The 15,793-nt window shown below is 42.6% G+C and overlaps 1 protein-coding gene across 1 annotated transcript in view; it reads right to left on the reverse strand.

Moving 5' to 3' along the window:
* The window catches only part of LOC309558396 (uncharacterized protein), a gene marked incomplete at both ends in the record, with an annotated part of 70,722 nt that extends 55,767 nt beyond the window's left edge, over positions 1-14,955 (reverse strand). The window contains 2 exons of the mRNA XM_082261471.1: positions 6,750-6,873; positions 14,640-14,955. Of these exons, the coding sequence (XP_082117597.1) occupies positions 6,750-6,873; positions 14,640-14,955 (440 nt within the window). The remainder of the gene's footprint in view (positions 1-6,749; positions 6,874-14,639) is intronic.
* Positions 14,956-15,793: the final 838 nt, after the last annotated feature.

Genomic DNA, 15,793 nt, shown 5'->3' on the forward strand with positions numbered 1-15,793 from the left:
TTGAGGACATCAGGAGCTCCCAGACCTCCCCCATTTTTGGGGGAGAAGATCACTGAACTGGCAACCCAATGCGTCTTATTGTTCCATATAAAGTTAAGAAACCAGCGTTTAGGCGTTTTTAGTTGGGACATGGAAATCTGTACTGGAAGTGTCTCAAAAAAATAAAGCAACTTAGGCATGATGGACATTTTCAGGACGTTCATCCTGCCCAACCAAGAAATAGGGTATGAATTCCAGCGAGTTAGCATGTCTCTAATGCCTTTGAATAAAGGCAGATAATTATATTTGTAGCAAATTTTCCAGGCATTGAGCCTGATGTGGGTCTGCCATTGTTACCGGTTACCTCTCCAGCCCATGTGTGCTGCAACCCTGGGTGTAAGAACTAAAGCATTGTCCACTCCGGCATCTTTTTGTGGTTTTTATTGTATTTAAGGGGATGGAAGAAGGGAATGAGTGGGATACTCCTTTAGGCTTCAACTAGATACACTTGGGACTTTATCCTTGAAAAATGCCTGTTGGCACTTCCTTGACGCCAGCCGGTGCCAGCCAACGCTCACTAACACTGCGAACACACTGTAATTTGATAGAAGTGCTGAATCCTTGACTTAAAGTCCAGAAGATCCAGGACTGTGAACTGTAGAACTCCTGACACTGTTGTACTGTAAAGCCACTGAATACTCCCCTCTCGCCTTGCACTGGCTTGAGGTAGTATGCTGTAGATTTCTGTAAAGCTGCAATTGTTAATTGACACACTCTGTACAATTCAGGTTCCAACTACAGGTGCCCCCTTTAACCTTGAACTCTTTGGGGTCCACTGACTATGTACTCCCTCTGTAACTTCAGGGTCCTCAACCTAGGTACCCCCTTTACAGCTAGCTGACACTGGATCCCAGAACCTCTTCCGGAGTAGTCCCCTCTAACTTCAGGCAGACCCAGAGGGGCAATCCGCAGTACTCACGACCTCTGTAGGCTTTCCTGGGACTGGACCCCTCTCGCTCTCCCCAGGTTCTCGGCACACCGGATCCTCTCAGCTCAACTCAGCACTCTCTCCGGATTCTCAGGCAACACCCCGAGACATCCGCTTCCTCAGACAGGAGTAGAGACAGTTGTTCTCTCCCTTCTGGGACTCTGCTCCCGTCAAAGACACAGTGTCACGCACTTCCCCCAAACTTATACCCACTCCCAGAATCCTTTGCCTTCTGGGGTAGTTACAAGCTGGGATGTGTCCCCTGATTGGGCTTCCTCCACTGCCCTATGAGGAGCCTTCTCACAGGAGCCAGTGGGGAGACTTCCCCCTCAGCAAGCACATCTGGAAACCATGACACCCTAACTATACAAATCACAGCCCTGCTGTTAGGCAGACAAGACCCAATATACATTTGCCTACCACCTACCTGTAGGGTGCTACATATTATAGAGACAAGGATGATGATCTGTATCCCTAGGTATCTAAGGGCTGCAGGACTCCATCTGTATGGATAAGTCTGCTGTAGAACCAAGAGGTCCTCCGGGGGAATATGGAGAGGCATAGCTTCTGTTTTGGAAGTATTAATTTTATAGCGAGATAAGAGGTTAAACTTAGACAACAGGGCATAGAGGTATAGGAGGGAAAGGTGAGGGTGGGTCAATGTTAGCAGAATATCGTCCGCAAATAAGGAAAGTTTGTACTCCCTCTGCCGCATGGAAATTCCCCAAATGTCCAGATGGGCCCGGATGGCAGCCGCCAACGGCTCTAGACATAGTATAAATAGGAGTGGGGATAATGGATAGTGCCTAGTACCATCCAAAAGGTCTGTGACAAAAAGAAAGACATCCAAACCCGGGACGAAGAGTTAGAATAAAGGGCCTGAAGGGCTGATATAAAGGGTCCCTTAAAGCTAAAGCAAATTAGCGCAGCAAACATACTGTACAGGGCCAGCTCAATCGATCAAACGCTTTTTGGGCGTCCAAACTTAAAATGATAACGAGGAGTCAAACTCTATTTAACGTATCTATCAGGTCAATGGTGTGCCTAGTGTTGTCCCTGGCATGCCTGGTTGGAACGAAGCCCATCTGATCTTTGTCTATCAGTTTGGGTAAAAGTTGGGATAGACAGTTAGCGAGAATTTTTATAAATGTCTTATAATCAGAGTTTAGGAGTGCTATTGGTCTGAAGTTGTCGGGGGGGGGGGGGAGGGGAAAGGTCTTTATTCGGTTTTGGTATAACACTGATGAAAGAATGTAGTAATGAGGAGTGAGGAACCTTTCCATTTAGTAAAGAGTTATAGAGGGATAATATGTGAGGGGCCAAGATGTGAAGGTAAGTCTTGAAGTATGTATAAGGGAGCCCATCAAGGCCAGGGGACTTATGGGTAGGTAATTGCTTGACAGTATTGGAGAGTTCCTCTATTGTGATAGGGGCATTCAGCTTTTGTCGATCAGAGGAGGATAGGTTAGGTAGGTGAATGTCCTCTAAGAAAGAATCAAATGAGTCCTGTTTAAAGGGTGGGTGAAGAGTTGGAGATAGGCAATTATAGAGTGTTTGGTAAAAATCTTCAAACACCCTGGCCATAGTCTGGGGACAGTGGGGAGGCGCACCAGTAGATTGTATTAGGGTGTCATTGAAAGAGTGGGAGGAGTGGGGATTAAGCTTAGATACCAACATCCTATGGGGTTTTTTTGAGAATTCATAAAATTTCTGTTTCGCCCAAAGCATGAGATTTGGAAGTCAAAGATTTGAGGTGATTACGCAGAACTGTAACCTGTCGGAGATAGGCAACCGCGGGGAGGACAAGAGGCAACGTTTAGCGGTTCCTAATTTGAATAGAAGGGCTGATTTTTGGGCAGCTGAATTTTTTTTTAGGCGAGAGTCAGTGGATATGCATTGTCCTCTAAAAAAAGCCTTGTGCGTCTCCCACAGGGTGGACTCCCCCTCCACAGAGCCTACATTCAACTCAAAGAATTCAGTTAAGGCCTGTGAGAATGTCTCCCTAGTGGCAGGCTTGTTTAACAGGGATTTGTTAAGTTGCCAGTGGCATTTCCTAGGAAACACCTTTGATAGAGATAAGTCAAGAGAAAGTGGAGCGTGATCAGACCAGGTTATCAAACCCAGGTCAGACAACACCACACTAGTCAAAAGTGGAGCTGAGACAAAGAAGTAATCCAGTCTGGAGAACATCTTGTGAGGAGGGGAATAAAAGGAAAACTGTTTGCTGGTTGGGTGTTTGATCCTCCAAGCATCAAACACATGAGTCTGGATCAGCCTCCAGAATGAAGCAGATAGGGATTTCATTGAGAGAGGTGAATTGGCGTGAAATAAGGATCTCCTATCTCGTGAAGGGGAGCAGGCAACATTAAAGTCACAGCCCACAATTGTAAATGGATGAGGGGATTTTTACAATAGCTCAAGTTTTTAGTAAATAATTTTATCTGCCCAGTATTTGGAACATTCTTAAGCATAAAGTGAGCAGACATATATTCACATTCCAAAATCACATAGTGACCATGAGGGTCCAGACGGGAGGACTTCATCTGGAGAGGACAGGTGCATTTGACGAGAATCGCCACCCCGGCCTTGCCAGATGAGTCCGATGCCATAAACGAGTGAGGAAAGTATCTAGCAGCGAATTTGAAAGAGCCTCCAGGACGGAATTGCATCTCTTGGATCAGAATCACGTCAGCCCCGGATGCCCTAAATCATTTTAGTATGGCCCAGCGTTTCTTGATGGTGTTAAAACCTTTAACATTATAAGATAAAAGTTTTAAAGCCATAGATGATTAGAAACATGAAGCACACATATTCTGTATAGTATGGGGAGTGCCACGGTGGAATATGAAAAAAAAGAAACTGAATCGGAGTGAAAAGGAAGAAAAAAAAAAAAAAGAAAGTAGTCTCATGAAGAAGTCAGTAGCATAACAACCAAAAGGCCTCAAAGGCCTAAAAAAGGAAAATAATAACCAACAACTGAACAGTTGAAAACCCGAGAAAAAACAATGTCTCAGGTGCCTACGGATTATACCACGGGACAGGTGGGGAGACATGGTGACTCCACCAGATGGCCAGAGAGGGGTCTCAGTCTCCCTCTCTGACCCAACAGTCAGTGAATAAAGAAGAAACAAATTACATTACAACACCTGAACTGCACCATGGGACTTGTCAACCTTCCCAAACATAACAATGGGAAAAAAACAAGGATAAGCCCGGGGGAGAAAGGGTTTTGTGGGGCCTAGGGCCAAAGCTGGATCCTGGAAGGCAAACACGGGAAGATCAGGTGGGGTACTTGGTCAGGCGGGAATGTTGGGGGGTAAAAGAGGTCTTCTTCAAGGACCCCCTAGCAGGTGTCCAGATCCTGGCAGGTGCAGAGGAAGCTCACGGTGTGGAAGGTGGTGGAGGACTTTAAGGAAAGCTTCTCTCTCATGCAGGTCGCGTAGGGTATGCTATCATCCATCCCTCATGACACTCAGGCAAAACGGGAAGCCCGAATAGTAAGGGACTTTGTGAGAATGGAGATGTGCAGTGATGGGTTGCAGGGAACATCTCTTTGCCAAGGTGATTGGAGATAAATCGCTGAAAATTTGGATCTTGTCTCTTTTGTAGTCGATGTGGGAACGGTTGCGGGTAGCCACAGTGAGGTCGTCTTTGCTATCATAGTAATGAAAACGGACTACAACATCTCTCGGCCTGGCTCCAGCGGGAGGTTTGGGGGCCAAGGACCTGTGGGCATGATTGAGTCACCAGTCTATGTCAGCAATATTTGGTGAAAGGTAATTGAAAAAGCCCAAGAGGTAGGGACGGATCTTGTTGTCAGGCACATTTTCTGATATCCCGCAAATACGTAGATTTTGGCGCCTTTCCCTGTTATCCAGGTCTTCCTGGTGCACTTGTAATTGGGAGACTGAGTGTCTTAGGGATGAGTTTTCTTCTTCTAAAGCATGCACATATTGGATCATGTCGCCAAACTTAGTTTCTAGGCCATCTGTGCGTTCACCGATTTGATCAATCTCTCCCCACAGTTCATGTGATAATTTCCCCACTTCCTGAGCTATATTATGGGTCAGCTGATGCAAAAGCACCTGTCATTTTTCATTCAGTAGCTCAGGGGTTAAGAGAGAATGAGAAGGGGGCCCCTGGAGACAGAGAGGGCTGCTTGTGAAAAGGTTTCAGCTGCGGATGCAGCGCCCCGACCGTTCGAGTCATCCTGAGAAACCGAGGCCGGGGATGCAGGCCTGATCAGGAAAAGCTCCATTGCTGCAGTAGACCGTGTGTCGGGTGGAGGCCGGGAATAGGGCTTTTGATAGCTGATTTTGACCATGGGCCATTTCAAAGGAGTAGGGGAGGTAGGGTCACTCACCCCTGAGACGATTGGAGGGGCCGCTGAAAGCAGTGCAGGACTGGAGCTCACTCAGAGTGCGTCCGCCATCTTGGAAAGCCGCGCATGCACCCTGCGAATCCTTTTATATTCCCTTTCACTGAATAGTTTGTTCCCTATGCTCAAGTCACCAGTAAAATATTTGTACATTGATATCATATCCCCTCTCATCGTCTCTTCTCCAGAGAGAATAAGTTCAATGCTTGTAGTCTTTCCTCATAGCTGAAGATCTAGGCATGTAAGTATTAACCACTTAAGCCCCGGAGGATTTGGCTGCTAAAAGACCAGGGATTTTTTTGCGATTTTTTACTGCGTGACTTTGACGGACAATTGCGCGGTCGTGCGACACTGTACCTAAACGAATTTCACGTCCTTTTTTTCCCACAAACATAGCTTTCTTTTGGTGGTATTTGATCACCTGTGCGATTTTTTGATCATGCGCTATAAACAAAAAAAGAGCGTAATTTTTGCAAAAATAACAATATTTTTCACATTTTTTTATATGAAATTCCCCCCCAAAAAAATGTAAAAATCTAATTTTTTTAACATTTTCGGCCAATTTGTTTTCTGCTACATATGTTTGGTAAAAAAAATCGCAAAAAGCGTATTTTGATTGGTTTGCGCAAAAGTTATCGCGTTTACTAACAAAGGGGAAGATTTCTGTCATTTTTGGTGTTTTTTTTTTAACGAGTAATATCGGCGATCTGCGATTTTTTTTGCGGTACTGCGACATTGCGGCGGACAGATCGGACCCTTGACTGACATTTTTGACACTTTTGGGGGTACCAGTGACATTACTGCAGTAATCAGTGCTATACATATGCACTGTTACTGCAAAAATGACACTGGCAGGGAAGGGGTTAACTTTATTGGACAGGGAGGGGTTAAGTGTGTCCCTAGGGGCGTGTTTCTAACTGTGCAGGGACATTGCCATTGGTGTAAAAACAAAGATCAACAGTTCTACATAGTAGAACTGTCTGATCTTCATTTTTACACCAGGGAGAATGACGGACGGCTTGTTTACATAAGCCGCTCCGCCTTTCTCCCTTCACAGGAGCGATCATAGTGTGACCGGCGGACATCGAGTCCGCCGGACACACGCACTGACTTGTCTGTGAACGAGCCGCGGCGCCCGCCCGCAATAGGCTCGCAAGTCAGTGACAGGCGAGTGACGTATCCATACGTCACTCTGCCTGGCCGGGGCTGACCGCCGCAGTACATAGTCGTGCGGCGGTCGGCAACCGGTTAATGACCGCTGGTCATGAGGAGGTTAATGTCTACCCAAGAACATTTACTCTTGAAGTAAAACGTATATTTGTAACCATACTAGATGCACAATTATCTTATTGTTATTGCATTGAAGTCACAGCTTTAAAATTTAAAGAGGACTCTCTCACTTACCTGTGTACAAAGACGGGGAAAATGAAATCGGAGGTTTTTACTAATTTCTCTGACTTTTCAATTCTGTCAATAAGTTTGAAACCCTTGGTCCATTCCACTTGTCCCCCCAGTGGAAGTAGATTACCTGGAAGTGGAAGGTCTTTTAATTACTGACTATGAACAACTTTCAATCAAAACTTCTAAATCAATAAATATTGGGAAGCAAAGACAACTAAAGCGGTATTAAACCCAAAACCAAAAATGTCATATATTGCAGCTTACCGATCATAAGATGTTGTAGCTGCATTAGTTTTCTATTTCCTTTCAGGTTTTACCTGGTGATCTGGCCAGTAACACATCTCCTGTATTAGAAGGATGAAGGAGCACATTGGCACCTTTGGGTAACAGCATTGTCAGTCTGGGGGAAGGAGACATGTAGATAAAAGGAAGCTGGCAGCCTGATCTTCTGCATTGAAAAGTGTATTAATCCAGGTGTGGTATAAAAACAATACAGGGCTTATGCGTTTCGGCATGTAGCCTTCGTCATAGCCAAAAAAAACCTCAGAAGAACAACATATTTATATACAGTACATATGCAGATATGTATGTGGGAAAGGGAGTTAGATGTGCTAGAAGATTTAGGTACACTAACAAATTGAAGCCAAGCTCATGCTTACACTTTATAATTAGTTACAGCGCTTACAGTGCTGCCCGTCCCTCTCCCTGTGCCAATCCCTGTGGTACAGTAAGCTATACTAGGCCAATAGAGATTCCTGTTCCCTGAGCAGCGCTGTTAATTGGTGTATAGTCCTGGCTGGGGGCTGCATTATACATAGTAACAAATGATGTGGGTTCATTGGGCTTTAATGTAAATCTATTCTCTAGATGACATTTGGTTTCCTTTATATATCATAAACAATTGCAATTAATTTTTTCAACACAAAATCTCAATTTCTCAATTTTTTCCTTATTTCAAATCTGCTGATCTTTTGCAGCTTCTATCATCCACTTCTCATCTAGATGCACTCAGACCAGGGTCAGCTGCACATCATTACCCTGGAGCATGGTTGCACAGTTTGTTTCAATGTTGTCTCCGCCATGGTACAGGGTAACGATGAAAAATCATAAATGGGAGATAAATGTCACCCCATAACAGGAAGTGTCTGAATATCGAGCTTCATGCCAGGATCACCAGAGATTAAAGTGGTTGTAAAGGCAGAAGGTGCATTCTATGCATGAAGATAAAAACCTTCTGTCCCCCCTCAGCCCCCCTAATGCTTACCTGAGCCCCATCTCTATCCAGCGATGTCCACAAATGCCTTGACTGTCCCAGGACTCTCCCTCTTGATTGGCTGAGAAAGCAGTGGTACCATTGGCTCCTGCAGCTGTCAATCAAAGTCAGTTAGCCAATTCGGAGAGAGAGGGGATGAATGGATACATGGAGCTGCAGCTCGGCTCAGGTGCCCCTAAAGCAAGCTGCTTACTGTGGGGGCACTCAACAGGAGGGAGGGGCCGGGAGAGCCGAAGAGGGACAAGAGAAGAGGAGGATCCGGACTGCTCTGTGCAAATCCAACTACACAGAGGAGGGAAGTATAACATGTTTGTTATTTTTATTTTTTTAAAAAACAAGACTTTACAATCACTTTAACATGTTTGGAGTTACATTAGGATGCTGAGATTTATAAGAGTTTTTGGTAATTGGGTTTGCATCTACCTAATATATTATTATTTAAGCACTTGAGTCCCCAGATATTTTTACATCCTACAGTAAATCCTCTTCAGTCTATTTTTTTTTTTTTTTTGTTTAGGTGATGTATTGGTCCTGCATATTATATATTTTAGCATTTGTATTCTACCCTAGTATTATATCTAATTTTGTTTTTTGAGATACAGGTATACAGGAATATAATTTACTAGAAAATTTGGATACACACACATACAGTATACAGTATATGAATCCAAATTGTCTACCAAAAAATTTGCAGTACCTTAACAAATAAATAAATAAAAAATATTGGAAATATAGTAATAATGACCAAAATGTAAAAAAAAAAATACATTGTCCTGCAAGTTTGTTATATTTCACCAATTTTTATTTATTATTTTTTATCTGTTTTAATTGATATATACAGTGCCTTGCGAAAGTATTCGGCCCCCTTGAACTTTGCAACCTTTTTCCACATTTCAGGCTTCAAACATAAAGAAATAAAACTGCAATTTTTTGTGAAGAATTAACAACAAGTGGGACACAATCATGAAGTGGAACGAAATTTATTGGATATTTCAAACTTTGTTAACAAATAAAAAACTGAAAAATTGGGCATGCAAAATTATTCAGCCCCTTTACTTTCAGTGCAGCAAACTCTCTCCAGAAGTTCAGTGAGGATCTCTGAATGATCCAATGTTGACCTAAATGACTAATGATGATAAATAGAATCCACCTGTGTGTAATCAAGTCTCCGTATAAATGCACCTGCACTGTGATAGTCTCAGAGGTCCGTTTAAAGCGCAGAGAGCATCATGAAGAACAAGGAACACACCAGGCAGGTCCGAGATACTGTTGTGGAGAAGTTTAAAGCCGGATTTGGATACAAAAAGATTTCCCAAGCTTTAAACATCCCAAGGAGCTCTGTGCAAGCGATAATATTGAAATGGAAGGAGTATCAGACCACTGCAAATCTACGAAGACCTGGCCGTCCCTCTAAACTTTCAGCTCATACAAGGAGAAGACTGATCAGAGATGCAGCCAAGAGGCCCATGATCACTCTGGATGAACTGCAGAGATCTACAGCTGAGGTGGGAGACTCTGTCCATAGGACAACAATCAGTCCTATACTGCACAAATCTGCCCTTTATGGAAGAGTGCCAAGAAGAAAGCCATTTCTTAAAGATATCCATAAAAAGTGTCATTTAAAGTTTGCCACAAGCCACCTGGGAGACACCAAACATGTGGAAGAAGGGGCTCTGCTCAGATGAAACCAAAATCAAACTTTTTGGCAACAATGCAAAACGTTATGTTTGGCGTAAAAGCAACACAGCTCATCACCCTGAACACACCATCCCCACTGTCAAACATGATGGTGGCAGCATCATGGTTTGGGCCTGCTTTTCTTCAGCAGGGACAGGGAAGATGGTTAAAATTGATGGGATGATGGATGGAGCCAAATACAGGACCATTCTGGAAGAAAACCTGATGGAGTCTGCAAAAGACCTGAGACTGGGACGGAGATTTGTCTTCCAACAAGACAATGATCCAAAACATAAAGCAAAATCTACAATGGAATGGTTCACAAATAAACATATCCAGGTGTTAGAATGGCCAAGTCAAAGTCCAGACCTAAATCCAATCAAGAATCTGTGGAAAGAACTGAAAACTGCTGTTCACAAACGCTTTCCATCCAACCTCACTGAGCTTGAGCTGTTTTGCAAGGAGGAATGGGCAAAAATTTCAGTCTCTCGATGTGCAAAACTGATAGAGACATACCCCAAGCGACTTACAGCTGTAATCACAGCAAAAGGTGGCGCTATAAAGTATTAACTTAAGGGGGCTGAATAATTTTGCACGCCCAATTTTTCAGTTTTTTATTTGTTAAAAAGTTTGAAATATCCAATAAATTTCGTTCCACTTAATGATTGTGTCCCACTTGTTGTTGATTCTTCACAAAAAATTACAGTTTTATATCTTTATGTTTGAAGCCTGAAATGTGGCAAAAGGTCAAAAAGTTCAAGGGGGCCAAATACTTTCGCAAGGTACTGTATATTATCAGAAAAGGAAAATCAGCTGCAATACATGCTTTGTGGTCCATAATGTGTTTGCCACTAATTTTCATAGACATTGCACTAATAGTATATATATATATACTATTAGTACAAGGTCTGTGAAAACATACACATGGACCACCTAGCATGTATTGCAGCTGATTTTCCTTTTTTGATAATTGCCTGCTGCCAATTAAGACAACTATGAGGTGGAGCCTGTGATCTTTAGAGCTGCTATTTATTTCAAAGTTTTATGTCTGTAATGACAAAGGCCTTATAGGCTGAAATTCGTCAACTGATTTTATCTGTGTTTGTACTTTCTGGCTTTACAATAAAATTAACATTTCTTAAGAGCAACCAGTGTGCGGATCATCTTTTTCTACATTATTCTTCTCATCCAATGACTGCGGATCGAGCACCTGGGAGCTCTGTCATCAATTTGTTATATGGGTAGTAGCACTGATTTTTCCGTTAATATTTTTCGCACCCCTATATATTTCCAGCAAAATGCAATTAACATACAAGTCTACTGATTAAAGTGTTGTAATATTAATGTGGTTTTAATGTAGTGTAATGGAATAGTAAAGCTCAAAGTAAAGTGAGTTTACCTTTATTCTGCTTTCGCACTACATTGCAACCCACACAAGAGTAAAAAAAGTGGTAAGTGTAAATTGTTAGGGTAACAATAAGTTATGATTAAGTTGAGTTGAGGATGGCACATATTAGTGCAATGGCAAATTTTAATGCAGATTATAAAATCATGCTGACCCATGGATTTTACTGATCCCCACTACTACTCGTACAACATGAAATCTCCCAGGGCCCTTACATAGTATACAAAGAGATGGGGTCTCCCAGGTTATGACATTGAACAAGTATGACCATGATCATGTGGCCATATCTGGACAATGTTGTCAAAGCTATCCCTACCCTTATGTTTACACAGTTACATAGTAAATGAGGTTGAATAAAGACATCAGTCCATCCAGTTCAACCTGTACAGGTGTGTGCGTGTGTGTGTCGACCATCGGTTCGACCCGAACATTGACTGTTCGAAATTCGGCCGAATTCCGAACTTTTTGCTGAAAAAGTTCGGAATTCGGCAACCAGAACCGACCAAAATGCAATGGGACAGGAACTGGGCTTTAAAAGCCCGTGATTGGACCAGAACCATCAGTAAAAGCCAATTCAGGGGGCACGAGAATGTTAGGAATGTGATTGGAGTGACTAGGGGGTCCAGAGGCCAATCAGTAGTGAATACGCCCCCCAGTATATAGGATAGCCCCGCCAAATCTCTAGCACTGTAATACAGGGATGTGGAAGAGAGTGGAAGCAGTTCTGTTACTCCTGCTTCAAGTGTCATTTAGCAATTATTAGTGTGAGGAAAGGGATATTTAGTGTAGTTAGGGTGCTATTTTCCACTATAGTTAGATTTAATAATCTAGTTTCTGTAGGGAAAGTGTTAAGTGTCAGGGGACCGTAGTGTAGTGTAGGGTTAACTGACTCTGACTGCTATGGCAGGGTGACCAAACCCTTCCATGTCAGGGTGACCACCATAGAAAAAAGATTGTTTCTATTAGAATTGCAGTAGAGCAGGATAGTGGCTTCGCTACTTTCACACCTGTCCGTTTTTGTTGCAGGCGTTTATTGGGCCTTATTGTGGATGTCTTTGGAGGCAGGCATAACATCTGAACTTCTGTGTAGGGGTATATATATACACACACACATGTATGTATATATACACATACACATATATAGGTGTGAAAGTAGCAGACCCCTATGCCTGCGCTAATTAAATTATTAGCAGGCATAGGGCTTCACTCCTATCACACCCATATGTGTGTATGTGTATAAATACATATATGTGTGTGTGTATATATACCCCTATACAGAAGTTCAGATGTTATGCCTGCCTCCAAAGACGCCCAAAAAATGCCCAAATAAACGCCTGCAACAAAAACGCCCAGGTGTGAAAATAGCGGAGCCACTATCCTGCTCTACTGCAATTCTAATACAAACAATCTTTTTTTTACTGGTTCTGGACATGCTACAGAGCTGAAACTTCACAGGTACACTTTTAGACCCTCAGACACTAAATCCAAAGAAATCTCATTTTTTTTCAATAATTTTTTCAATAATTGGCTCTCTATCAAAAACAACACTTTTTAAGAACTTTTTTTTGTGTGATTAATAGTCCCTGGGGCATGACCCAGAACCCTAGGCACTTTTTAGGGGCATTTATTGGGTTTTAGGGCTTCAAAATTGTGTTTTTTGATTACCAAAGTTCGGGTCCCATTGATTTCAATGGGGTTCTGAAATCCGGGCCGAACTTTCGGGTAGTTCGGCTGTTCTGGTCGAACCAAACTTTACAAAAGTTCGATCATCCCTAGTGAAGAACCCTTTACGCATCTTAAGGTTAAATTGCCTCTCCTCTAATCTCATTGTGTGGCCACGTGTCTTCTTGCACTCCTTGAGACTAAAGAGGTTTTTTACCTATGCTTGGATCGCCATTGAGGTATTTGTAAATCAATATCATGTCCCCTCTCAGGCGTCTTTTCTCCAAGGGGAAAAAATGAAGTGCTTGTAATCACTCCTCATAATTAAGGTCTTGCAATCCCCTAATTTGTTTAGTTGCCTTTCTTTGGACTCTCTCCAGTTCCAGCACATCGTTTCTGAGGACCGGCGACCAGAACTGGACAGAATACTCCAGATGCAGTTGGACCAGAGTTTTATAAAGTGGTAGGATTATAGTTTTATCTCGGGAATATATCCCCTTCCTTATGCATGCTAATATTCTGCTGGCTTTGACAGCTGCAGCCTGACATTGCATGCTATTACTTAGTCTATCTTCTACTAAGACTCCCAGATCCTTCTCCATTCTGGATTCCCCCAGAGGTTCCCCCCTAGAGCATAATTTGTTTTTATATTTTTTGCCCCCAAGTGTAAAACCTTACACTTCTCTACATTAAACCTCATTTGCCATGTAGTTGCCCACTCTGTTATTTTGTTCAGGTCATTCTGTAAAATTTCTAAATCTTGATGAGAAGTTATTGCCCTGCATATCTTTGTGTCATCCGCGAAAACTGAGATTGAGCTACTGATTCCGTCCTCTACATTATTGATGAATAAGTTGCACAAAATTGGTCCCAGGACTGAGCCTTGGGGGACCCCACTTACCACCCCAGACCAGTCTGAGTATTTCCAGCCCATAAATAAAGGGGACCAGGTGATATCACTGGTTGTTAAGGACACGGCAGGTACCAGCACCCACTGCTTCCTTAGCAATTGGCAGGAAGCTGTCATAGATAGTAGGAGTAGAAATACTAGTAATATACAGTATATGACACTTGGCTCCTGCCAAATGGATAAAAAGTCAGGCGTAAGTATGAAGACCCGAACAAGCTGAGTTTGGTCCAAACTTGTGTTTGTTTCAAAATTTGAGCTCATCTATAAAAGTATTGTATTTCAGTGCACCAGAACATTCCAATAGGTTCTGTGTGAACAGATATTGTTTCCATCAAAACTCCTGCTTAAGTCTATAGGAAAGCAAAAGCAGCTTAACCTCATCATGCCAGCCGAATGCTCATATGTGCCCCCCATGGTAGCTGGCAGTTACTGGAAATGCATACTAGCCATCGGGAGCTTTCCAATCATGTGACCGCTGTGACAGCCAATCACAGTGGTAACATGACTGGAATGCCTGCCTCCGCCTCTTTGTGTTTAGAACCCTTAAAGGGCCGGTGGGAAGGGGTTAAAGCAGATAGAATGCAGGTAAGAAGGAGGTTATCTGCAAGTCTGATACACCTGCAAATGAATTCTGAATATTCTCAAACTAATATCAAACACTAGCTGAATGTATCTGAAAGTTTACTGTATTTGCCCACACAAGCTCTTCCAAGTTTTGTTTCTTTAACTGAGACATATGATTGGGAAATGCTGATTTATATCATGCATTAAAATGTCACTTATTTAAGCATACGTTTTGCCACAGCAACCAATCACCATTTTTCTACCAACTCCTCTAGAACTTTACAGAAAACAAGCTGGCTGCTATCGATGATCAGAAAATTGTCCCTATCTTCTGTTTTTAGAAGTTCACATGGTATACTTCAATTCCATAAAAAAGGAGTTATTTGATGTAGTCACACTCACCAAGCTGGGCAAAGATCTCTCCACTCTCATATCCATCCAGTTTCGACAATCCTCGATTATCCACCAACATGATGTTACTTGTGAGTTTATATGGAATTCGCTCCATTGTATGGCCTCCATATCCTTCGCTTACCCCTGCCCAGTTCTGGTATTCACCATCTTCCCAGACGTATAAACAGGTATTAATGAATGAGGACCTTCCATGTCCAAACAACCCAAAAAGCTGGATGAGGATTCGGTTGAAGCCCTGGTTGCCCTTTGTACATCTATCAAAGCTAAAATTATTAATGACGTGTCTGAGCTCCTCCATATCCATGTCTACCCCCCGGAATTATGACCTTCTCCTGATTGCAGTGAATGGGAAATCCCAATTTTTTTTGTTTTTTTTGTCTTTATACTCCATGCAAAGAACTCCCTCCTTGTTTTCAACTGACAGTATATGTGCATCAATTACCGGAATGGTGTTCTTTATTGCCTGAAGTCAAAAGTACAAAGATTACTGTCATTAAAGTTACAGGATAAAAGCAAAGCTCTAAGAGCCTTTGTCACAAGAGAACCAGTCACTCAGCAACTAAAAAAACGTGTACATCCCTCCCTACATTTCATGGGAGGTGAAGAAGACTGCCATTGTCCGATATTTCAGTTTAGTTCAATCTCTGTTATAAATGATCTATTTGTTGTAACACAAAGTAACTTCTAACATCTATCAGAGAGTATAGTAACGGGAGGTGGAAATTCAGCATCAAAGTGTAGAGGAGAGAATTCCAAAGCAATTTAGCCTTCAACAGCAATATTTCACCCAACAAGGATTATGAAAATTCTCAAAGTGATAAAGAAGAATAAAACAATGCTCTAGGGTAGAGACATAAAACCACGACGAGGAAATCTCACCATTGTGGGAGGGGCAGAGACACAAACTACTGCAGGGAAATCTCACTATTGTGGGAGGGGCAGAGACACAAACTACTGCAGGGAAATCTCACCATTGTGGGAGGAGCAGAGACACAAACTGCTGCAGGAAAACCTCACTATTGTGGAAGGGGTGAATAGAAAAACTACTGCAGGAAGATGTTACGATTGTGTGAGGGGCAGAGACACAGAATACTGTGGAGAAATGTAACCATTGTTGGATAGGTGAATACAGTCCATACCAG

Source organism: Pelophylax lessonae (genome assembly GCF_965119305.1).
Source record: "Pelophylax lessonae genome assembly, chromosome: 6".
Classification (NCBI taxonomy): Eukaryota; Metazoa; Chordata; class Amphibia; order Anura; family Ranidae; genus Pelophylax; species Pelophylax lessonae.